Source organism: Uloborus diversus, chromosome 3 (genome assembly GCF_026930045.1).
Source record: "Uloborus diversus isolate 005 chromosome 3, Udiv.v.3.1, whole genome shotgun sequence".
In the NCBI taxonomy this organism is placed as follows: domain Eukaryota; kingdom Metazoa; phylum Arthropoda; class Arachnida; order Araneae; family Uloboridae; genus Uloborus; species Uloborus diversus.
In genome coordinates this window covers 55,543,683-55,568,763 of record NC_072733.1, presented here as the reverse complement: position 1 = coordinate 55,568,763, position 25,081 = coordinate 55,543,683, and the positions used below count along the sequence as shown (strand labels likewise).

Here is a 25,081-nt window from a genome sequence, read left to right as displayed (position 1 = left end):
TTAAGTACAAAAGACTAACCTTTTTGGGGTGAAATCTCTCAAGTACCAGCTATCGCGAAGTTATTTAAAAACAGTGAATGAAATTGTAATAAGTGGATTGTTAATTATAACTCAATCTCACAAATTACAACTACACGCATGTTTTATTTGAAATCGCTGCATACGGCTGTTTGCCCATCGTCGATTTGCAGAAGGCATGCCGTAAAATCGCAAATCAACTCGGCTGTTGAAAAAAACTACCGTAATCCTACAGCACTTCGGATGGTCCACACACAACGGTGCGAATTGAGGAAATGACTTTATCAATATTTCTATCTACCCTTTACCGATAACAGATAACAAACCCCACGTGCGAGTATGATTCACCCCTTAGCAAGTACGTCTTGTAAGTGATGTCACTGTTTCTGACCAATTAAAATTAGTTCACGTTTCTCAAATATCAAGCACATAGATCGACAATAGTCTGATGTCAGGTTTTCCAAACAAAATTTTAGATTTTAATTCGTAGTTTCGAATTAATTTCTTTTTCATTTCAAACTTATAAAAAAAAATTTCCAGCTTGTAAGAATATTTCTTTCAAAAACAGATTTTTGATTCAAAACAGTATTTTTTCAAACTTGTAATATTTTTCTACTTAGAAAATGAAATCAAAAATTTTTGTTTTCTTTAATCATATAAAATGTTTTTAAGAAATAATTTCTCAAACTTGTAATATTTTTCCACTAATTAAAAAAAATCAATTTTTTTTCAATCATATAAAAATAAATTTTTAATCTTACAACAATAAATTTTTCCGCAAAAATATTTTTTTTTCAAATCAAAATAATAATAATATTTTTGTAACATATTATTTTTTTTCTTTTCAATCTTTTTTTTTTTCGCAAAACTATTTTCTTTTTTTTTTTTTTTTCAAAAATTTTCAAACTTACAAAACAAAATTTTTTCAACTGAATCTTTAAACGAAATGCTTTAATTAAATTTAAAACTCAATATCACTTTACTCTTAGTATTAATAACCAATAGCACTTAACCATTTACTCTTTGCACTCTAAGTATTAATTAACACACATGCATTAGAAATAATAATAATAATGTTTAAGATACTTACAAATCATCCACTCAAGCTTTCAAATATCCATCTAGCATGTTATTGTTCATTCGTGTGAGGGAACTTGTAATAAAACTTTACACATCAACCGAAATTATAAGCGAAAATATCACATTTTTAGCACTTAATATAATTCTACAATTAACAAATTGGTTTTAACTTTGAATTTAAGAAAAATAAAAACTATTACACACTTAGTAACATATCTATCGATGTATATTATTTCATGACAAATCACAAATAGGTGAGGATCTTTTATCGATCATGTGACCAACTAAGTTAAGAAAGAGCGTTCTTATCTCATATGAGAATTTATAAGTCTTTAATATTTCTCTTTAATGTAAGTGTATTGATACGTACGAGTTTGTGTATGTGAATATAACTGTGTATTGTTTTCAAACCATTGACATGTTTAAGCTTTACGGTTCTAATTTTGACTTTCCACTTAGCATTAGTCGAAGTCCTTCGCATGTATTAAACTATAGAAATATTACAAAAATTGTAAAAAATGAATCCATTTTTACAATCCACACATTCTTTTTTAGAAAGGTAGTTTATGTTGCATATGAGCTCATCAAATAGTCACTTACGTAGAGAATCAGCCAGTTTACGAACTTCTTGTGATGTATATGTGCTGATTTTATCACATCGACAATCACAGGGATATTTTTTCTCAATTTCCGAAAGGATGTACTCTTTTAGAGTATAAGTCATAAGTTTGTCTTTGACACTACGTGAGATACAAGGGGACGCGTAGCACAATTTGTCAATCTGGCTTTCCAAAAGTAGAATTCTATCAGGCATCAACTGGAACACTTCTCGTTTCAGTTTGAACAATCTTTGCACACTAACACAGATGTTACCATTCGCACTCGACTTTCCTTTTTTTTTTTATAACAAAAGCGAAATCACGGTCTTCGATTAATTTTTGATTTATATTTTTACGTAGGCTTGAAATAAGTGATCTCCACACATCTGGTTCTAATAAAATTCCATCCTTAGTTGGTCGAAGAATACCATCTTTCCCACACGTATATCTTCTAATATGCACGCATGTACGTTTCCGAAAAGTATTCACCTAAAGTGAAAATACAATCACCCAAGTGTATCATATCATCAGGCTGTGGAGAAGCCTCAGTGTTCATTTTCATGTTCGTTGCATCCCATCTGTTCATCTTCAGGCTTCAAAGTTTCAGAATGATTTTCACCAGCCTTAGTCATTCTTAACTCTCATAGGATTAAGAGTCACAATACTAAAACAACTTCCTGCGAACTTAAAAAATAAATCAAACTAGGTTTTAACACTAGCGGGTGAAGAAAAATCCTAAGTACATAGAATAAAATTTCACGACATCTTTCAAAGCTCAGAATCACTCTGAAAATGATTCTCCAAACATCCACTATAAACCAATGAATATTCACTTTAACCAATGAGAAGTGTACATAAATCTCTTGCTACTGACGTCATAGAATATCACACGAACTTTTGAGCAGAATTGAGTTGTTTTACACAGTATTCAGATTTTTAGAAAATGCCAACACTTTGACTTCCAAATTCATCCTGACCTACTACGAGTAATTTTAAGATGGTAGCAGGTTTTCACATCACACCGAATGTCGATGACGGTTTAGCATCTCATGCAAATTGACATGATCAATTACACGTGATTGACCATGTCATGCGCGAGATGCGAAACCGTCATCGACATTCGGTGTGATGTGAAAACCTGCTACCATCTTAAAATTACTCGTAGTAGGTCAGGATGAATTTGGAAGTCAAAGTGTTGGCATTTTCTAAAAATCTGAACACTGTGTAAAACAACTCAATTCTGCTCAAAAGTTCGTGCGATATTCTATGACGTCAGTAGCAAGAGATTTATGTACACTTCTCATTGGTTAAAGTGAATATTCATTGGTTTATAGTGGATGTTTGGAGAATCATTTTCAGAGTGATTCTGAGTTTTGAAAGATGTCGTGAAATTTTATTCTATGTACTTAGGATTTTTCTTCACCCGCTAGTGTTAAAACCTAGTTTGATTTATTTTTTAAGTTCGCAGGAAGTTGTTTTAGTATTGTGACTCTTAATCCTATGAGAGTTAAGAATGACTAAGGCTGGTGAAAATCATTCTGAAACTTTGAAGCCTAAAGATGAACAGATGGGATGCAACGAACATGAAAATGAACACTGAGGCTTCTCCACAGCCTGATGATATGATACACTTGGGTGATTGTATTTTCACTTTAGGTGAATACTTTTCGGAAACGTACATGCGTGCATATTAGAAGATATACGTGTGGGAAAGATGGTATTCTTCGACCAACTAAGGATGGTATTTCCTTAGAACCAGATGTGTGGAGATCACTTATTTCAAGCCTACGTAAAAATATAAATAAAAAATTAATCGAAGACCGTGATTTCGCTTTTGTTATAAAAAAAAAAAGGAAAGTCAAGTGCGAATGGTAACATCTGTGTTAGTGTGCAAAGATTGTTCAAACTGAAACGAGAAGTGTTCCAGTTGATGCCTGATAGAATTCTACTTTTGGAAAGCCAGATTGACAAATTGTGCTACGCGTCCCCTTGTATCTCACGTAGTGTCAAAGACAAACTTATGACTTATACTCTAAAAGAGTACATCCTTTCGGAAATTGAGAAAAAATATCCCTGTGATTGTCGATGTGATAAAATCAGCACATATACATCACAAGAAGTTCGTAAACTGGCTGATTCTCTACGTAAGTGACTATTTGATGAGCTCATATGCAACATAAACTACCTTTCTAAAAAAGAATGTGTGGATTGTAAAAATGGATTCATTTTTTACAATTTTTGTAATATTTCTATAGTTTAATACATGCGAAGGACTTCGACTAATGCTAAGTGGAAAGTCAAAATTAGAACCGTAAAGCTTAAACATGTCAATGGTTTGAAAACAATACACAGTTATATTCACATACACAAACTCGTACGTATCAATACACTTATATTAAAGAGAAATATTAAAGACTTATAAATTCTCATATGAGATAAGAACGCTCTTTCTTAACTTAGTTGGTCACATGACCGATAAAAGATCCTCACCTATTTGTGATTTGTCATGAAATAATATACATCGATAGATATGTTACTAAGTGTGTAATAGTTTTTATTTTTCTTAAATTCAAAGTTAAAACCAATTTGTTAATTGTAGGATTATATTAAGTGCTAAAAATGTGATATTTTCGCTTATAATTTCGGTTGATGTGTAAAGTTTTATTACAAGTTCCCTCACACGAATGAACAATAACATGCTAGATGGATATTTGAAAGCTTGAGTGAATGATTTGTAAGTATCTTAAACATTATTATTATTATTTCTAATGCATGTGTGTTAATTGATACTTAGAGTGCAAAGAGTAAATGGTTAAGTGCTATTGGTTATTAATACTAAGAGTAAAGTGATATTGAGTTTTAAATTTAATTAAAGCATTTCGTTTAAAGATTCAGTTGAAAAAATTTTATTTTGTAAGTTTGAAAATTTTTGAAAAAAAAAAAAAAAAAAAGAAAATAGTTTTGCGAAAAAAAAAAGATTGAAAAGAAAAAAAATAATATGTTACAAAAATATTATTATTATTTTGATTTGAAAAAAAAATATTTTTGCGGAAAAATTTATTGTTGTAAGATTAAAAATTTATTTTTATATGATTGAAAAAAAATTGATTTTTTTTAATTAGTGGAAAAATATTACAAGTTTGAGAAATTATTTCTTAAAAACATTTTATATGATTAAAGAAAACAAAAATTTTTGATTTCATTTTCTAAGTAGAAAAATATTACAAGTTTGAAAAAATACTGTTTTGAATCAAAAATCTGTTTTTGAAAGAAATATTCTTACAAGCTGGAAATTTTTTTTTATAAGTTTGAAATGAAAAAGAAATTAATTCGAAACTACGAATTAAAATCTAAAATTTTGTTTGGAAAACCTGACATCAGACTATTGTCGATCTATGTGCTTGATATTTGAGAAACGTGAACTAATTTTAATTGGTCAGAAACAGTGACATCACTTACAAGACGTACTTGCTAAGGGGTGAATCATACTCGCACGTGGGGTTTGTTATCTGTTATCGGTAAAGGGTAGATAGAAATATTGATAAAGTCATTTCCTCAATTCGCACCGTTGTGTGTGGACCATCCGAAGTGCTGTAGGATTACGGTAGTTTTTTTCAACAGCCGAGTTGATTTGCGATTTTACGGCATGCCTTCTGCAAATCGACGATGGGCAAACAGCCGTATGCAGCGATTTCAAATAAAACATGCGTGTAGTTGTAATTTGTGAGATTGAGTTATAATTAACAATCCACTTATTACAATTTCATTCACTGTTTTTAAATAACTTCGCGATAGCTGGTACTTGAGAGATTTCACCCCAAAAAGGTTAGTCTTTTGTACTTAATTTTAGTCAGTATTTAGCTTTAACTTAATTTGTCAAATTTTAGATTAAGTTTCTTAATCTAACGTATAGCTGTCCATTTGAATGTATCGTTCGAAAAGGATAAAGACTAAAATAAATGATATCGATTTTGTTAAAGAAATTAGTTGTTAAAGTAAAATATTATTGGGAAAATGAAATAGTCAAAGTGATTCTAATTCATGAAGGTTGAAAATTTTGTTTTATTCTAACAAGAGTGCTTGTATGAAAAAAAAAATAATAATAAAGTAAACCACTATGCGATAAAATGACTAAGTTAAATACTAATCAAAAAATAATTAATAGAGTTGATTAAATAAAATGTGATAAATTAAATGAAACTCTTGAAAAGCATATAAAGTGATGAAATGTAACTTGAGTGCGAAATTTGCTTACTGGAAAAAAATTAAATAAGTTGATTTTTTTTAAATCGTGAAAATTTGATAATGATAAGTGTTAATTACTACTAAGAGTAAATTGATTGCAAGTTTTTAAATTAACTTAGTTGGATGAAAATTGTAGACTTGATAATGTTTCGAAAAATTTGTGTGTTCGATTCCTGTTACTAATTGTGAAAAATTTCTAAGTTTAAAAATAACGGGGAAAAAAAACGATAAAGTAAAAACAAGCAAGAAAATGATTAAGTTAAATACTAAGCGATAAAATGACTAAGTTTAATACTAATCAAAAAATAATTAAATAAAATGTGATAAAATGTAACTTGAGTGCGAAATTTGCTTACTGGAAAAAAATTAAATAAGTTGATTTTTAAAATCCATGAAAATTTCTTAATGATAAGTGTTTATTAATGCTAAGAGTAAATTGATTCCAAGTTTTGAAATGAATTTCAGTAGAAGTTATTTTTCGGTAAGTCTATTTTTAAAATTTGCTGACATGAAGTTTTGATACTCGACTTATAATTTTAACATTTCTTGGGTACTTCATTGATGTTTAACATTTTTGTGTTATGTGTTTTATTTTACCGTAGGTAAAAATAATTAAATAAAAGTGAAATTTATAAATTGTAATGAAAATTCTGTTAATGAAATTGGTTGGTTGTAAAGTAATATTTTGGAAAAGCTGTAATGAATGATAAATAGTAAAACGCAGTAAGTAAAATAGTAAAGTATGGTAAAGTAAAATAAAATATTCAGAGGGGATTTAATTCATGAAAGTTGAAAATTTTGTTTTATTCCATCAAGAGTGTTTGCATGAAAAAAAAATTAAGAAAGGAAAATATGATTAACTTAAATATCGATGATAAAAAAATAATTATTAGAGTTAATTAAATGAAATGCGATAAATTAAGTGAAACTCATGAAAAGCATATGTAGTGATAAAATATAACTTGAGTGGGAAATTTGGTTACAGTAAAAAATTATTTAAGAAGATAATTTTTAAAATTCATGAAAATATTTGATAGTGATAAGTGTTAATTAATACGAAAAGTAAATTGATTGTAGATTTTGGAAAATTAAATGGATAAATGTATAAAAATAATAACGTATGTGATAATTTAAAATATTAACAATGAAAAAAGAATCAAAGACGATTAAATGAATCTAAATCGTAAATGAGTTGCTGTTTTAGTAACCTCAAACTAGAGTGAAAAGCATTTTAGTAGGAACATGTTAAAATCTCTTGTGCTAAGAAAAATAAATAACTTTTAAGCATAATTTTGTAACTGGAATAAATGTATGATAAAATGATTAAGTTAAGTATTAATGAAAAAGTAATTATTAGAGTTAATTAAATAGAATGTGATAAATTCAATGAAACTCTTGAAACGTATATGCAGTGTTGGAATGTAACTTGAGTGTGCAATTTGCTTACTGGAAAAAATTAATTAAGTTTATTTTTTTAAAATCTGAGAAAATTTGTTAATGATAAGTGTTAATTACTACTACGAGTAAATTGATTGCAAGTTTGACATGATTGCAAAAATTGAAGACATGATAACGTTTTGAAAAATTTGAAGGTTCGATTCCTGTCACTACTTGTGAAAAATTTCTAAGTTTAAAAATATCGGAAAAAAACGATAAAGTAAAAACAAGCGAGAAAATGATCAAACTCTAAAATATACTAAAAAAAATCGAAATCACGAAAAAATAATCTAAGTCTGAAATGCTTGAAATTAGTTAAAGACTAAAAAGTTAAGAAAATAGTTAAAGACTGAAAATAATTGAAAAACGCTAAAATAGTGAAAAAAAAAATCAAAGTGCTAAATGACAGGAAAAAACGTTAAAGTTCAAAATGTGTGAAAGAATATTTAAGTTAATTATTTCTTCGAAAATTTAACAAGTAAGAAAAAATATTTTGTTGTATGAAAGTCAAAAAAAAATTAGTTAAGAAAATTATTTCTTCGAAATTTTTACAAGTTAGAAAAAATATTTGTCAATTTGACAAAGAAAAAAGAAATTAGTTAAGAAAATTTAACAAGTTAGAAAAAATAAAAATGATAAAGTTTGAAATGCATGAAAAAGAAAATCAAAGTTTAAAATATATTTCAAGTCCACAAAGCATTGAACCAAATATAAAATCTCGAATGGGTTGTATTTAAATAAATCTTTACTTAAGTGAAAACTTTGTTATTATGAAAAATAATAATAATGATGATAGTTTCAATTATGAGCTGAAATACAGTTAATGATATGCCATGATTAGTACTAAAGAGTGAATTAACTGATGGTTTTAAAATTAATTTAATTGTAATATTCGTTGTCATGGTACAGATTCACATTAAGACTGAAAGTGTAATGGGAAATATAGCATAGTGGTTAGCATACGTTTTTGCTAACTCAAAGTTTGGGTGTTCGATTCCCGACACTCTGTAAAATAAAAATAATTAAATTCGCGAAACTTTGGTTGTCTTGACAACCATTCGTCGAAATTATTCAAAGTCCGAAAAAAAAAGAATCACCGAAAGAATGATAAATATAACAGAGTTGGGATTTATTTTTACAAGTATAATAAATGCATGAAAATAATAAAATGACAGTGTAAACGATTAATAACGCGATTAAAACATAACTCATGAAAATGTATAAATCATATTGAATATTAAAGCTGATTGGTACTATGAAAAAAAAAAGTTTTGTGAAAAATATTTAAAGTTTGAAAACGCTCGAAAATAATCAAAAGAACGAAAGACGTCGAATTAGTCTAAGACCTGAATGTAAAAAATATTCGAACTCTAAAATGAATAATCAAATTCATGAAAAATAATCCAAGTTCATGAAGCATTGAAATAATCAAATTCGCGAAAAATATTCAAAAAATAATTAAATTCGCGAAACTTTGGTTGTCTTGACAACCATTCGTCGAAATTATTCAAAGTCCGAAAAAAAAAAGAATCACCGAAAGAATCTATACATATAATAAAATAAGATGTTTGTGTGTGTGTGTGTGGCGCGCATCCCGGGAAAACGGTAAGGCCTAGAAAGATGAAATTTGGTATACAGGTGTAATTTTTGCTGAAGTTGTGCACCTCGGGCTTCGATTTTTGATATTTTAATTAGAAAAAAAGTTATTTAATGTTTTATGTGTTTTTTTGCACTTTTTAGTACTTTTTACCTCACAGTAAACGAACCAATCGCACCACACAAATATTTTTTGCACTATAGTGTAGGAAATTTAATTCTAAATATGATGAATGAAAAAAAATTGAAGATAGAGCAATCTTTGTATTTTTTACGAATTTTTGAAAAAACTTTTAATTTGCATTTTTTCCCGGGTTTTACTTTTTTCTAATATCATCCTGCGAGAAGTATCAAAGCCCCATTTCTGAAATTTAAGTTGGTAATAGTAAAAACATTTCGCCCTCTTCAGAAGAAAAAAGTTCTTCAAAATACGCAATAGTTTTTTTTTTAACAATTTTTTTAATGCTGAACACATTATGCCTCTCCACTCATCGGTCGAAAAAAAGCGTTCTTCAATCTTTTATGCCTCTGACGTCACTACTTGGATTTCGATTCGAGATGAGGCATCGAATCTTAATCGCTAAATTGTAATTGGAGGACGAATTTTCTTTGCATTATGTCAAGCTGTGCGTTTAAATTCTTGTGTTTTTTTATTAGCGATGTTCTGAAGTTGGCCATGCTGTGACTTCGTCATTGCTAAAGCTAAGAGTTTGATCATAAATATCTTTGATTATTAATATTAAAAACTGAATGCATTGTTTGTTTCATTTATTTTTTTTTATTTTGTTTCAGTCGATACATTGTTGTGTAATATAATTCAGCTCTTTTTCTTTTAGCGGTTTGGTACATTAATTTGTTCTATAATGTGAATAAAAGTTTTTTTTTTTTTTTGAATTTCAATCGAATAGGTAGATAGATATACATTGAGTGTACAAATTTTTTTTTTTTAATTTTGTTCTCGAATTAATACTTTTTCTCTTTGAAAAAAGATTGTTAATTACTATCAGAGGTAAATTTCCATGGATCTAGAAAAAGATAAATCTACAGGTCGATGTACAGTGAGAGATAGACAGACTCCGTTTATTTAAAGAACAACAACGGGGGTTGGGGGGGGGCGCTGCTGTGATTTGAAAACATTGTTAATTACTGTCAGAGGTAGATACGCATAGATCGTATAGATAGATAGATAGATAGATAGACAAATGCAGAGGTCGATATAGTAGATGGAGAGCAAGAGACATGCCCGTTATTTAAGGAACTTCAACGGGGTGTCAATGCCCCTCCCCCCACACACCATGTCTTTGAAAAAACAATGCTTTCAAGTAAAAGTGGAAGTGTTTTTTGTTATTTTTCGACAAAATTTGCATAAAGTGCAAGCAGTTTATGTCTCCCCTCCCCCTCCTTTAAAAATATTCCAAACGACGGAACTGGAGATAGATCTAGGAAATATTTTATTTAAATTAATAATGATATAGATATAGATCGATTGATACCGCCACGAAACTTATTTAAGCAGCCGCCGAAGGCGGCAACACTGGCGTAAAAAAGGCAGATGATAATAATGATATGTAGAGAAAAACATTGATTAATACCGTCGCTGAAATGTCTAAGCAGCCGCCGAAAACGGCAACCCTGGCGTAAAAAGGCGGACCAGCTGGTCGCCGAAGGCGGCTAGTGATAAATATAACAGAGTTGGGAGTTATTTTTACAAGTATAATAAATGCATGAAAATAATAAAATGACAGTGTAAACGATTAATAACGCGATTAAAACATAACTCATGAAAATGTATAAATCATATTGAATATTAAAGCTGATTGATCTAACTTGTGAAAAATCTTCAAAATTGATCTGCATTTGTATGCAAATTGCATTGGCAGATGAAAAGAAGTTGATGGGGTGTATTTAATACACCGGGCTGGTTGGTGGGACCGTCAACTTAAAACATAAATTTATTTTGTAACAAAGTTCAGAAACGTAGGGAAAATCTTTCACGGTAAAAAAAAAACGACAAAGTCCAGTATGTTTGTAAAAAAAAAAAAAAAAAAAAACACTGGAAATAGCTCTGTACAACTTCATGAGGATGGCATGACAAAAAGTATCACACATTCTTATGACAACAATTGTGACGTTTTGTCATACCCTAAACAGGTTGCCACTCGAAAACCATCGTATAAGGTTACGGAAAAATATTCTAAGTCCAAAAACTTTTCACGGTAAAAACGACAAAGTCTAAAAATATCCCTGTAACCTTTCACGGTAAAAACGCGAGCAAAAACGAGGAAGAGCAAAAACTCGAGCGAAAATGTAGCCGAGCGAAAACGAGGAAGGGCGAAAACGTAGCCGAGCAAAAGCGAGGAAGGGCGAAATCACGGGAAAAAACCCTCGTCACCTTCTTCAAGATTCATGCGCAACCCCAAGGTCAGAGGAAGAGTGGGAGGCGCAATATTGCGCATTGCGCCTCCTGCGGCAGAACCCCCATTTTCCCACTACTGTGGTTTTGCCATGACCGGTGTATTTTAACAGCTAAGGTTTTGCCTTTGTCTTGAACGATATTTAATTCTCGCGGCATATGGATGACTAATTTTCGCGACGCCGCCTGTTAATTTTTAATTATAGATGTTACTAGTGTATTTATTACTACGTAGCAAAGCAGTAATTTTGTTACTTTAATTGTTGAATCAATTACCTTAATATTTTTTTTACTAATAAATAACTTTATTTAGTCACTAAAAGGTAAATGTTTTTTGAAATTTCAGTTTTAATTATATTTAGTGTTCAATTCAAGGGGAATTGAATAGAGAACACTCCTCCCCGATGGTTTAATTTATATTTTTTAATAATATATTGTAACTGTTGTCTGATTTCTGAAGCTTGACCAGTGTTCTAGATTTATTATTTCACGATGTCGCCAGTTTAATTTGAAATTAGGGTTATACTAATTGGCAGGCTTCAAAAAAAAAAAAAAAAAAAGGAGGACGTTCTGAGCTAGTCGGATTTGTTTTACCGATTAGGAAAATTCCTTTTTTTTTTTTTTTTTGTTTGAAACAGTATACTTCCCCAGCGGTCAAACGTTAATCAAGTCCGGGTTTGATGAAATCGAGGGAACTCTTCAAACATCATTCTCACATTTAAAGCGATTTGTGCTTTATTAACTTTGTATATTGTCTCGTTTAATGAACGGGTTTATGATTTGTTTTGTTCAGTGGATAGGGGGTGGTCTAACTTACGTTCTAAGTCTTCGATTGGCTTTATTTGAGGATGGAAAACAACTTATAAGGAAGCCAAGAGTACCAATGTTATTTTCCATCTCTAGCTCAGTCCCTTTCCTATGCCTGGCTGATGAGTGCTAATAAGCAGAAAACTGCAGTCCTCGACTGGAAATGACTGAGCTGGCGGTGTATTTCATGTAAGAAATGAGTTATTCAAGTTGTGTTGCCAGGGTTGACAAGTATTTCGCCACGGGTGGAAAAAACCACGGTTTTCCCCTTCCAGCAAAAATAGATTTTTTGCCAGTATTTAAAAGGGAACAAAAAATGGAATTTTTACAGACAACTTATGTAGTTTTTTTTAAATTTTGCTCTCAGTAAATTAATAAAAGATATTAAACATGCTTTAATTAAATTCTAGTTTTGGTTTTCTTTGACAGCTAGCTTAAAATAAATGTAATGTTAAACTTGCTTAAACGAATGCTTCCAAAGATTTTTTTTTTTTAACAAAAATTTAATTTACAATTTGAATTTGAGACAGGAAAATAAATGCAATGGGGATGATTGTCTAAAAGGACTAGACATTTACAGTTCTCAACCGCTTTTCCTCAGGTATCAATTTCCCCAGTCAGAAGAAAAAAACGTATTACTTCTTCAGAGAAAAGAGATAATTTTCTATATTGTTTGACTATTTTATGTCAAAATGAAAATGAAATAGCTTGAAAATCTAAATTAAATCTGTAAAAAGAATAACAGTTTAAATATTTGATGAGGTTGATCGTCCTGCCAGGAAAGGGTTATTTTTACCAGGATAGTGGCAAAAACTGGGAAAACAAGTACAACAGTTGTACAATTTGAATAATCCAATTGAAACTTAAATTAAAGCAGACCAAGACTAGGTTCTTCATTAATATAAATGTATAAATAAAGCAATTTAAAGTAAACTAGGGGAAATAGATAATGATTTAAAACTTGCATATTGCGATGCAATGTTTAAAAAAATGTCCTGAAATACCCGATTTAACTGAATTTGAATAAGTTTTGACTATTTTTATGAGTAATTGTCAATAATAAAATTTCATTTAGTATGAATTATACATTTTTATCACATTTATATTTCACACTATGTAATACTAGTTGACCTCTTATAATTTTTATTACTCTGTTGGCATTGCAAAATTTGTACTACTTCCCTGCAAAAAATTAAAAGATGAGAATTTCTTATTTAATAGTTAGGACAGTTTAATATTTTATACCAAAGTCAGTGAGTTGATTTTTATTGCTTTTTATTCTCCATTTTCTTTCTGCATTCATGAAATAAAAAACAAAAGCATTTCACAAAAACAATGGGTTACTGTTCTACTGAGGCAATTTAATATTTTAGGCACAAAAACATGAAAATTATTAGAATGCAGTTAAAACTACTATGATATTAAACACGTTATATTCAATCCTCATAAATGAAACAAATCTAGTTTTGCCACTTTGTCAAATATGGGTAAAAAATAGTTTTTTCAGGACACTTTTATGATTTTTTTTTCTACCTTTGGCAGAAATGTGCCAAACCTAATTTTTAAAAAAATTTACTTATCTGAAATTTTATGTTTAAAATAATTAGGCTCATAGAAACATTTTACTGCATTATATTGCAACATGTTGTGGTGCAGGTTTAAAATGATTACTTTTGTTACTAAACGCAAATTTTGCAAATTATAAATAAATATAATAAATAATAAAATTGATAGTTAAAAAATTTCATTCCTATATCTTTGTTAACATAGCTCAATTCAACTTTCTCTAATTCTGTTTTTGCCATTTTTTCCACTGTCCCGGCATAAATGACTTCTTGCCTGCAAAATGTCTAACCCTTTGTGTTGCCCACTATTGCCCTTTAAAGTGCAAAAGTGCAATAATTTTGAATACAATTGTCTAAGTGAATTGCTTTTTTTTTTCAATATTTTTTCCCCCAATAATTAAGCCTTACATTTAAATATTCTTTTATAATGGCACGAAAGATATCCCTGGAATCTTGTTTCCCGGTCTGTTTGTACACCCGTACGCAACACAAACAGGCATTTTAGTTAAATCAACAGAAAATATTCACTGTTAAACGCAGCATTCTAGGTAGAATAGCGACAGGTTTTGTCGCTTTGAGCGTCTCCCCTTTCTTCTATTCTCCTTGGATTGAACGACAAGAAACACGTGAGTCTCTCAAGAAGGAGCAACAGCCGTGGAGGGGTGAGGTGGAGAGTGTGGAGCGGAGAGCGCGCGCTCTGTGCCCAGACGAGGAGAATGGGGAAAACGGGGGGGGGGAGAGGATTTCTTTGCGTGTTGCGAGAATCGAATCGTGGTCTGTTTGAGTCAATGGGATAACTATATACAGTGCAGAACCTTTTATCCGGGAGCAAAAAAAAACCGGGAAACCAGAAAACCGGCAACTGTTTGCAGATTTTCCCGCCATTTTTTAAAAATACGCATTTTTGGCAATTTTTGAAAAACTAACTTTTTTTTTTTTTTTTTGAAAAACCTAAAAGAATATGAACTGTTTCTTAATAAATACCATATTAATTACGTAAAACTGGGGAAAATTTTAACAAAAACGATCTTCAAAGGGTTAACCTTTATGCGGGCCAAAATTTCCGAAATATTTTCTTGAACTAAGAAGCACACTCTTAAGTTGGAAATTTTCGTGTTTTATTCTAACTGAAAACTAAAGAAATGAAGAAATGAATATTGTCGAAGTTTAATGCAATATTTTATTGAATGGCCTTAAAAAATGAAAGCCGTTTAAAGCGTCAGTGATGTAGCGATATTGCGGGAAACGCCGAAAACCAGATTCGCGAATTTTCCCGATATTTAATCGTGGAATCTAGAAATCGTTAAACGCATGACTGTAATAATACTGCAAGAACTCATAAATAAACTCCTATAGATGTTGCAAAAAGCAATAGTTATCAATAACCACCGTAATCACAAACACAAAATCTTTATAAAAATTTTTAAAAAAGAACGCGCTCATGAAAACAAATTTTTTACTTCCTTTTACAAAAAAGGAAGTATTGTATTCGCGAAAAAAATTTCACTCAAAAATCGGCCTTAATTTCCATTTTGCTCACCCCCGAATGAGTGTTGAGTCTATTTTTCAACCAGATCACGCGTGGATATATGCCTAAGAACGTACAGACACCCGAAATATCCATTTTGACGATCCACGAGTTAATTACAACGAGTTTTCTCGTAACGTCTGTATGTACGTATGTATGTGCGTATGTGTGTATGTATGTCGCATAACTCAAGAATGGAATGTCCTAGATAGTTGAAATTTGGTACTTAGACTCCTAGTGGGATCTAGTTGTGCACCTTCCTTTTTAGTTGCATTCGTATGCTCCAAAGGGGGTCTTTTTCCCTTTTTTGGGGGGAAATCATTATTAATTTCGATGTAAACTCAGGTGGTGTTATAATTTGGCGGACACTTGGCGATATATCGCCAGTCTTTTGGTCGCCAAGTTTTGTCACCAACTTGACGAAAAAATTGGCGATTTTTTTAAATTTTATTTTTAAATCTGGTTTCAATTTGGCTACTGTTGGTGATATTTAGAGAGTAAACTATTGAATGACATTAAAACTGCCAATAATGAGAAAATGACATTAAATTGGAGTAAAAGGAAGTCATGTGATGCACACATCAGCTAGTTTCATACAAAATAGCAGGAAAATCGCACATTTCCGTTCAAAAACTTGTTTCTAGCCCTTCCCTTTATTTATTTATTTCGTTTTAAAACATCGAAAAGTGGTGTTTTTCTTTTACAGATTGAATGTGAGGGTCTCAGGTCTTATGAATAACTTGAAGTTTTTTTGTGTTTAAATTATTCTTTCACTAGTAGTTTTTAATATTTCAATAGTATTTATAAGCATTTCTGAACTGTTTTCTTCTTATTTTAATATGTATTACTATTTATTATACTAATTTAAGTTTTATAAACAATCGGCCAACAAAGGTTTTTATCGATTCAGAAAACAGGGAAATTCAGATATCTGGGATAGCGATGGTCCCGAACTTCCCGGATAATTGGTTCTCTACTGTATTTTTGATTTCTTTAAAAAAAATCGCTTTCAAATGAAACCGTAGGATTTTTTCATGATTGGAGATTGGAGACCCTGTTATAAAATTTGATAGCATTTCTTTGGATGAATTTAGAGCGAAAAGGTTTTCGCCTCCAGCTCAGTTGCTTCATATTCCTGGCTGATGAGTGCTAAAATGCACGAAGCTGCAGTCCTCGGGTGGAATAACTGAGCTAGCGGTGTATTTTATGTATTTTTGTCTTAGCCCTGGCTTAGGGCGGTAACTTACTGCAAAATACCATGCTTTGCCATCAATCTTTGAGTTGAATCGCGTCATTGCTGCGGTCACACGTCTGGTGTGCTAATTCTACATTAGCTACCAGTTTGTTTGGCTCTCTTTGCTCCTTTAAGAGGTTTTTCACCTCCACCTCAGTTGCTTCCTATTCTGGACTGATGAGTGCTAAAAAGCACGAAACTGCAGTCCTCGGATGGAATAACTGAGCTGGCGGTATATATTAGGGATTTCTGCCTTAGCACTGGCTTAGGGCGGTAACTTACTTCAAAAGAGGCATATTTTTGTTGCGCCATTTCTCATTATCGATTTTCAACAAAATTTTCAAACTGCTTTATCTTCGGAATGGTACACCATTCCGACGATATCCACCATTTGGAAATATGTGTTCAAATTATCTTGCTACAAATACACATTGTGTCGAAAAAGTCCTCGACACATTTAAAAAAAATCGTAGAAAAAAAACAAAATGTCGTATGAATATGCAGTTAGCACAAGAATACTTCACAGGGTCAAGAACACTTTTTGTGCTCATTTGTGGTAAATTGTAGAGCATTTTGCTATCATTGAAGACCTGGAGGTACGAATTGCCCAAGTAGAACAAACTGTTCAGCAGTCCATGCTGGCGAGAACATGGGATAAACTCGTGTACCTTGTTTAGATGTGGTTCAAACAACAAACGGTGCACACATTGAGCTTTAGTATTGAAAGGTAACTTAATCTTTTCCAAATTTTAACATGTGTTAAATTCAAAAACTTCTGAGACTCTGAAGGCAACCCTCTTCCTGTATTGACATGGACTAGAGTAACGGCAACAGTAACAGACAAGGGTCCAGTAACAGACAGTCGTTTTGGATTTAAATAATAAGGATTTTAGACGGGTAAAACTGATGTTGCTGCGACCTATGAATACGGTGCAACCATCTGGTGTTATCAGAATGAATTTTATGAGCCAGTTGGTATTTACAAGGCAGTGGTGGAAGATTATGAATGGTTACCACGATGTCTGTCTTTGTTTCTTGTTCATTTGAATTTAATAAGGTTTTAGATATAAAAATTAAGAACTTTTGCACATTTTGAAGAGAAAAAATGGAGTTCTGTCCATTAATTATCCTATACTCATCCTATCTGTTGCTGGGTATCATCAGAATTATCGGTGTCTGTTACTGGAGATCGGACTTTTTTTTTTTTTTTTTGAAATTGAGCAAATAAAAATAGAATTAACTATTTCAGAGGATCCAGAAGCAGCCAAACGTTAGATAGGATGTAATTGCATGAGAGAAAAATAGTTTTAAAAGTCTAAATACATTGATTGATAAGCTCAGAAAGATGAGTTAATTTGAGAGCGATGTCATAAGCATGTCTGTTACTGGTTTACTGGTACCGTTACCCTATGCCGGAAGTATTTTTTAGGATGTCAACCGATTTTTAAGAACTTTTTGTGGTTTTTAGATTTTTTTTTTCGAAAAACTTTCGGAAAGAGAATTATCCTCACGCAAATATTTTACATAGAAAGTTTCAGACTCTTATATCGTGATGTGACATCGAAACATTTTGTTGCTTGTTCCGCTCAACTCATTTATATTGTTTTTTGTAATACAGTATCAATTTAGTAAAAGTTCCGTTAATTGTACTAATACGTTTAAAATTAGTATTCTGTTTCATCATGAGAGGATCTTCAAGAAATTTTATTGGGCAGTGGCGCACCCACGGCCACGGAGGGGGTTAAGGGGCTTAAGCCCCTCCCAGAGATCAGGAGGAATTTAGAAAGGGTCATGACGCATGACCTTCTCTACCAGAGTAGAGGGAAAACCTAATACTGGTTTTTTTTGGGTCTTTAATTTTAAAAATTTTACAAAATGATTGAAAATTACTCCTCTTACAATACGGCTGCTGCAAAAATCTTTTTCCAGAGGACTTTTCTCTCCACCGAGAAGCCAACATATTTTTCTTTAAAAAAAAAAAAAAAAAAAAAAAAAAAAAAATATATATATATATATATATATATATATATATATATATATATATATATATATATATATATATATATATATATATATATATATATATATATATACTATATACTATATATTTGCCACAGCTTTCTTTATTCAAACCTTTTTCAATTTGAACATAATTAGGTTGCTGTATAGCTTTTATCATTTACAAGTTTATACTGATTTTGTAGCTCAATAGATATACAGGGAAAGCAGTGAGACACAGGAAATAACACGATTTTATTCTTCCCTGACATTTTAATTTCGTCATATAATATAAAATAAAATCTGTGTTTAAATTTTACTAATACAAAATTTAGAAAAAAGAAAATCTACATAAATCTGAGAGGGGAAAGCTGTTGAAATTTCAGTGATTTTGCCTCTCACTTCGCGTATTAGTGCTCCTTAAAAATTTCTGACCACTCCCAGGAACAAAGCTCGAGTGCACCGCAGATTGGGAGTTTTGTTCATGAAAAGCATTTTGAGATCATGGATGAATATTATAGTTTTTGTAACTCCGCATTTAAGATATTGCATACTGCCAAACTATGAAGCGGACAAAATGTCCGAACATAATGAATTAGGTCTACTACGTCTCGGTACCATATTGAAGGAAATATCTATACATATTTCTTTTAACATTTTTCACTTTCTCTGTAGTCGTCGGATCATCCCTATAAAAGACTGTTATACAGCCGTGATGAAATAAAGCTTTAGTAAATTACTACACTGCTACTTTTCAGTTAAATGAGATCGCACGCAGTATAGATGGGGAAGGGGGGCAACTACCCCCTCGCTTCCAAATAAAAAACGCCCCTGCCTTCTTTAAAATTAATGGTCGATTGAAAAAAAAATATACAGGGTTCATAGATTTATTTCACGAAAGTAAAACTAAAAATTACAAACGAATGAACTTTTCTCATGTTGTTTCATATTAATGGAACTTTGAATTAGAAGGCAGAAATTTACAGCTTCAGGAGCGCCGCTCCCTTATCCCCCTTACTTTTGACCCCCCCCCCCCCGCTTTTTGGTGCACGAGCAGCCTATGGCGCAGAGCACTAAACTTTTAACGATGCTAGCAGCGTAAGAATTTATAGTAATATCACTTGCAATAAAATTTGTAAGGAGTTTTGAAGCAATAATAGTAGTGAAAGCTGTGAAAATAAGTATTTGTCTGCATTACGAATGTTAAAATATAAAGCCATGTTTTAATATTTTTTCCAGGATGGTCCTCAACTTGCCACATTCACAAAATTTATTTATGGTCGTTGGGAAGAAGGAAAATCTTGCGGAGGATCACGGAACAATTTAGTTTCCTTTGCCACTAATCCTCAATTTCTGCTCTCCTTATCAGGTAAATTCATGATTTCTGAAAAAAGGCAAATTAAAGAGCAATCATGCAAGAATTTACTTCAAATGTTCACTGATTTTAAGGTGCCGCGGTACTGAGATCTATTTTGGAACTCGACCACCGTTTCAAAGGACGATTCGATTTTAACGAATAGCAAAAAGGCATGGGCTAAGCAGACTTGATTGACAGACGAGTATCCAATCAGAGACGAAATTTAGGAGAAAGTACTGAACTACACAAGTGATCTATAGTCGTCATTGAGGCTCTTCGCCTGTGCCTAGGGGCTCGGGGTTGGTGTTGTCTGCGTCTGCCCTTACTTCAAAAGTATCCCGCATTTACTACCCAGTCCCCCACATGCTGACTTCTCGCTTCCCGCTATTTCGTTAGAAGCTGGCACATCAAATCTTGGGACAGTATCGTTGGTAGCTGTCCCTAGAGTTTTGTAAGCGGAATTCTAATTATCGAAGACAAAAAAATCGCAACTTCGTAATGTGTTTTTCATAACTTTTTTCCAAAATATTATTGATGTTTTTTTTTTCTTTTCAAAAAAAATGGTCGACCAATAATTTTTCTTTTTAAACTTAAGAAATGAATTAATTGATTAAAATCGACAATTTTAATCATGCTAAGTAGCTAAGACACTTCTAAATTTCACTACTTCAGCCTTTTTAAAGTCTGTACAGCCTTCGTCCTTATTTTTGATTCTGTTAATATAGGGTTTGTCTCCAGGCCCGTAATTTCAAATTTTATAGGGCGGGGGGGGGGGGCAGAAGGTATGTGCTTAGTGCAAATTATCCCAAAAACAGCAAAACCACGCCGACTTACAAAAAACAGGGAAGTCAATTTATTTTTCTATTACTCAACCTGAAAATTCAAATGGTTAGTAGCCAGTGGCCAGCAGACACTTTTTCTATCACTAGAAGCCACATTTTTCAGAACCTAACTTTTTTAACTGAAAAAAATCAGGCAATCTTCAAGCGTTGCGCTTAAAGGTGGATCTGAAAAAAAAAATGTATTGGGAAAGTATCCTTGTCGCTACATTGTATGCATATTTATAAAAGTGGAGAAAAGGAAACGTAAAAATTAATCTTGCTTCAATCATTATTTCCAGTTGAAAATTTAAAGAGTGTATGAATAAAAATGCAAGAGTTATTTTGAAAACATTTATTATAGATGAAAAAGAAGTTTTGAAATGTAAACTTCAAGTGCAAGTATAAGCAATAAACAAATATTTATATACTTTTGCCAGAAATGGGGGAAAATAAAAATGGACTGACGTCTAAAAGATACCAGCTCTCGACATAAAGAGCACTTATTATTATTATTATTTTATTAATACAAATTTTTAATCTGGTTCGAAAAAGTCGAATTAAAATGCAATATACAGGGTCGTTCCATGTCAAGTGACCTAGGGGTTCCCAATCGACTCTCTCCAATTTTTATCAAAATTTTAACGGATGTTCATAGAAGACGAATATGAAGCTATGCCAAATATCCATAAATCGTATGGATCTGCCGATATCCATAGTTTCGCCTCTTTTTCCGCGTTGCGATTAAAACGACAAAATCATCAAGTTTGTGCTTTTAGTCGAGGAGCAAACGGTCAAATTTTAGCTCCCGTGCGATTTTTGTGATACAATTATAGCAGTTAGTTTTTCTGAAAGGTATTTGCATGAGGAAAACGAATTCAGATGTTGCCACCCCCCAAAATGGTGCAGGGGGGCTGGGGGGCAGCTATAACTGCCGTGGGGGGCAAGTGATTTCCCGTTCAATTTTTGTGATACAATTGTGTGACTTAGCTTTTCTGAAAGGTATTGGTACGAGAAAACCAAATTTCGATAATGCCAACCCCGAAAATGGTTCAGGGGGGCAGGGGGGCGGCTATAACTACATTTGGGGGGGCAAGCTGTTTCCCGTTCAATTTTTGTGATACAATTATGGGAGTTAGTTTTTCTGAAAGGTATTGACACGAGGAAACCGAATTTGGATGATGCTACCCCCGTAAATGCTGCAGGGGGGCGGAGGGGGGAAGGGATTATAACTGCATTTGGGGGGCAAGCTGTTTCCCGTTCAAATTTTATGATATAATTATGCGAGTTAGTTCTCCTGAAACGTATTGGCACGAGGAAACCGAATTTAGATGCTGCTAACTCCGAAATTGGTGCTGGGGGGCAGGGGGGGGCGGTTATAACTGCGTTGGGGGCATGTAATTTTTCGTTTAATTTTTGTGATACAATTATGGGAGTTAGTTTTTCTGAAAGGTATTGTCACGAGGAAAACAAATTTGGATGTTGTCAACCCCGAAAATGGGGCAGGGGGGCGGGGGGCGGTTATAAATGTGCAGGGGGGCAAGAGGTATTCTGTTCAATTTTTGTGATGCAATCATGGGAGTTGGTTCTGCTGAAAGGTATTGGCACGAGGAAAACGAATTTGGATGTTGCTATCCCCTAAAATGCTGATGGGGGGCAGGGGGGGGGTATGACTGCAAACATAACACACTTATATATTCAAAATTTCTCGGTTTACAACAAGTTTTCAAAGTTTAATATGCTTAAATCCACTAATAATAACATTAAATGCAAAAAACTCCGAATTAAATTGCTGACACGTGTTTCGAAGCTATTAAGAGCTCCTTTTTCATTGTAAAAGATGTGAGTTTATGAATGAAAATTCATCCGACTAAAGACGATCTTTCCATCGATAATGGGTTCCTGGTAACAAAGTTTATCATTTCAGTAAAAAATATTAGGAGGAAGGGGAGGTCCCCCCCCCCCCCCCCCGTTGATTAAAAAAATGCAAAATTGTATTTGTGTACTTTATTATTCTTTGTATATATTTCCTCTTCCGAAATAAATTTGTACCCTTTACCCAGGCCTATCATTTTGGGGGGGGGCAGTGTTAAGCCCCCCCCCCCCCAAATGACGGCTTTGACGGCCCCAGCTCTGAAAGAATAATGTTTTTTCGTTTGAGTTTTTCTCCTTTTTTTTAAAGTAAATTTTAACTAAGTGGTGGGAGCGCTTGGATGAAATTTCCAACACCATGGTGGTCGTACATTAAAGAAACAAACATATGTCGAAGGAGGTCTTTTTACTCCTTTCTCCTTTGTACTTATAGAAGCGGAGGACAAAGGCATTGTTACGAGAGCTTAACATGAGTTCCTTGCCGCCGCCTTTAATTTTGCTTATCTCTTCCTTCCCTTTGTATTGCGGCCTAGTGTATCTTCAATTCTTGGTTGGCGGTCAGTTTTTCCAAAAGCAACAATGTCAAAATCTGATCCAGTTCTCACGGAATCGGCATGTCCAGTTTTACAACCTATATGTCTCTAGTTATTCTACAAAGCAACTTGATGGGTCTCATTTTCCTAATCAGATCGTGATAGTATTGGTTTTTTACAATATCTCTTTTCTCTATGAAGCACACCGTACCTTTTTATTCTTCTGAAAGAAAATTCTCACGAACAAGTTTCAGAGAGGGAAGAGCAGATCTCTTTAAATGGTCAAAACAGAAATTTATTGCTGTCACCAGTATTATCTATTTTATTGGACATTTTAATTGGCCACTTTTTCTCTGGAGTCACATGAAATGGAAATTCGTCAACAAGGGAACGTTGTACCATTTATTTTTAAGAAAGAGAGGAGAAGGGATTCTTATTTTAGTCTAGCTCATTTAAAATAAAAATATTGTATGCAGAAGTTTGACGCACGTCGTTTATTAGTTTAGTAAGCAATTAGTCACTTTCAGATGGATCTCACTGAACCAAATACAAAGCTAAAAATAGGAATTAATTATACATTATGTATTATATGTCAAGAGAAATCCACCGAAGGACTAATCATTAACCCTACCACACATGAAAAGGTTTTAAAGAGTGTGCTAGAAAATGCTAATTATGAAAACGTCAAGTATGTTTCATCTAATATCCGTTTGCGTGGAACGACTGCAAAAATACTGGCTGACAACAAGGCATCATGGCATCGAAGTTGTTACCAAGATGTCACTCATAAGGGACATTTTGAACGCATAAAAAAGCGATATGAAAGTCAAGCTCAGCATACATCACCTGTTACAAATAGTAGCACATCGAGACTGACACGTTCACATTGCATTCCATTCAATAAAGAGAAATGCTTTTTCTGTGACAAAGGTCAGACACGTGCAAAGTCCCTCAGAAAACTGTCGGTTGATCATGCTCAAAAAAGTCTGAGTGATGCTATTGCTAAAAGTGGAAATGAAGCCCTCCAGATAAAACTTAATACAGCAATAAACCCTGAAGATGGTCACGCTATCGACATTCGATACCAATTACAATGTTTTGCGAAGAATGTGACAAATGTACTACGATGTCCTAATGCCAGTGCACCCAACACTTCTAGAGCCCCTGAGAGTGCGTCAGAGATTGAATTTACTTGTATGATTCAAGAATGTTTAAAAACAGGTACATTGAGTATGGCTGATGTACAAACCACGTATGAAAACATTCGTGCTATGAATAACGTCCCTTATCCATCCATTACAAGGAAAGAAACAAAAGAATTGCTACAGAAATCTGTTGCAGATATTGAATTTCACCGTCCGCAGAAAAGAAGTCAAGCAGAAATTGTTAGTATGAAGCATGCACGAGACAATAACATGATATCCCAGAATGATGATGAAGATTTAAACATGACCATGAGGAGTTTGTATGATGCTGCTAATTATCTCCGTAAATCTATTATGAAGTCACGGTTATGAAAGTCACGGTTTCAATAAATGTTTTGTTTTGTTCAAAAATACTCTTTATATTCTGAAACCGAAAGAAACACCTGTACAAAAAATTTGGGGGGGGGGACCCCTCCCCCCTTCCTCCTAATATTTTTTACTGAAATGATAAACTTTGTTACCAGGAACACATTATCAATGGAAAGATCGTCTTTAGTCGGATGAATTTTCATTCATAAACTCACATCTTTTACAATGAAAAAGGAGCTCTTAATAGCTTCGAAACACGTGTCAGCAATTTAATTCGGAGTTTTTTGCATTTAATGTTGTTATTAGTGGATTTAAGCATATTAAACTTTGAAAACTTGTTGTAAACCGAGAAATTTTGAATATATAAGTGTGTTATGTTTGCAGTCATACCCCCCTGCCCCCCATCAGCATTTTAGGGGATAGCAACATCCAAATTCGTTTTCCTCGTACCAATACCTTTCAGCAGA

At 32.6% G+C, this 25,081-nt stretch overlaps 1 protein-coding gene across 1 annotated transcript in view; it reads left to right on the top strand.

Moving 5' to 3' along the window:
* The window catches only part of LOC129218754 (calpain-B-like), a 244,670-nt gene that overhangs the window by 130,347 nt on the left and 89,242 nt on the right, over positions 1 to 25,081 (top strand). The window contains exon 10 of the mRNA XM_054853077.1: positions 19,760 to 19,889. Within this exon, the coding sequence (XP_054709052.1) occupies positions 19,760 to 19,889 (130 nt within the window). The remainder of the gene's footprint in view (positions 1 to 19,759; positions 19,890 to 25,081) is intronic.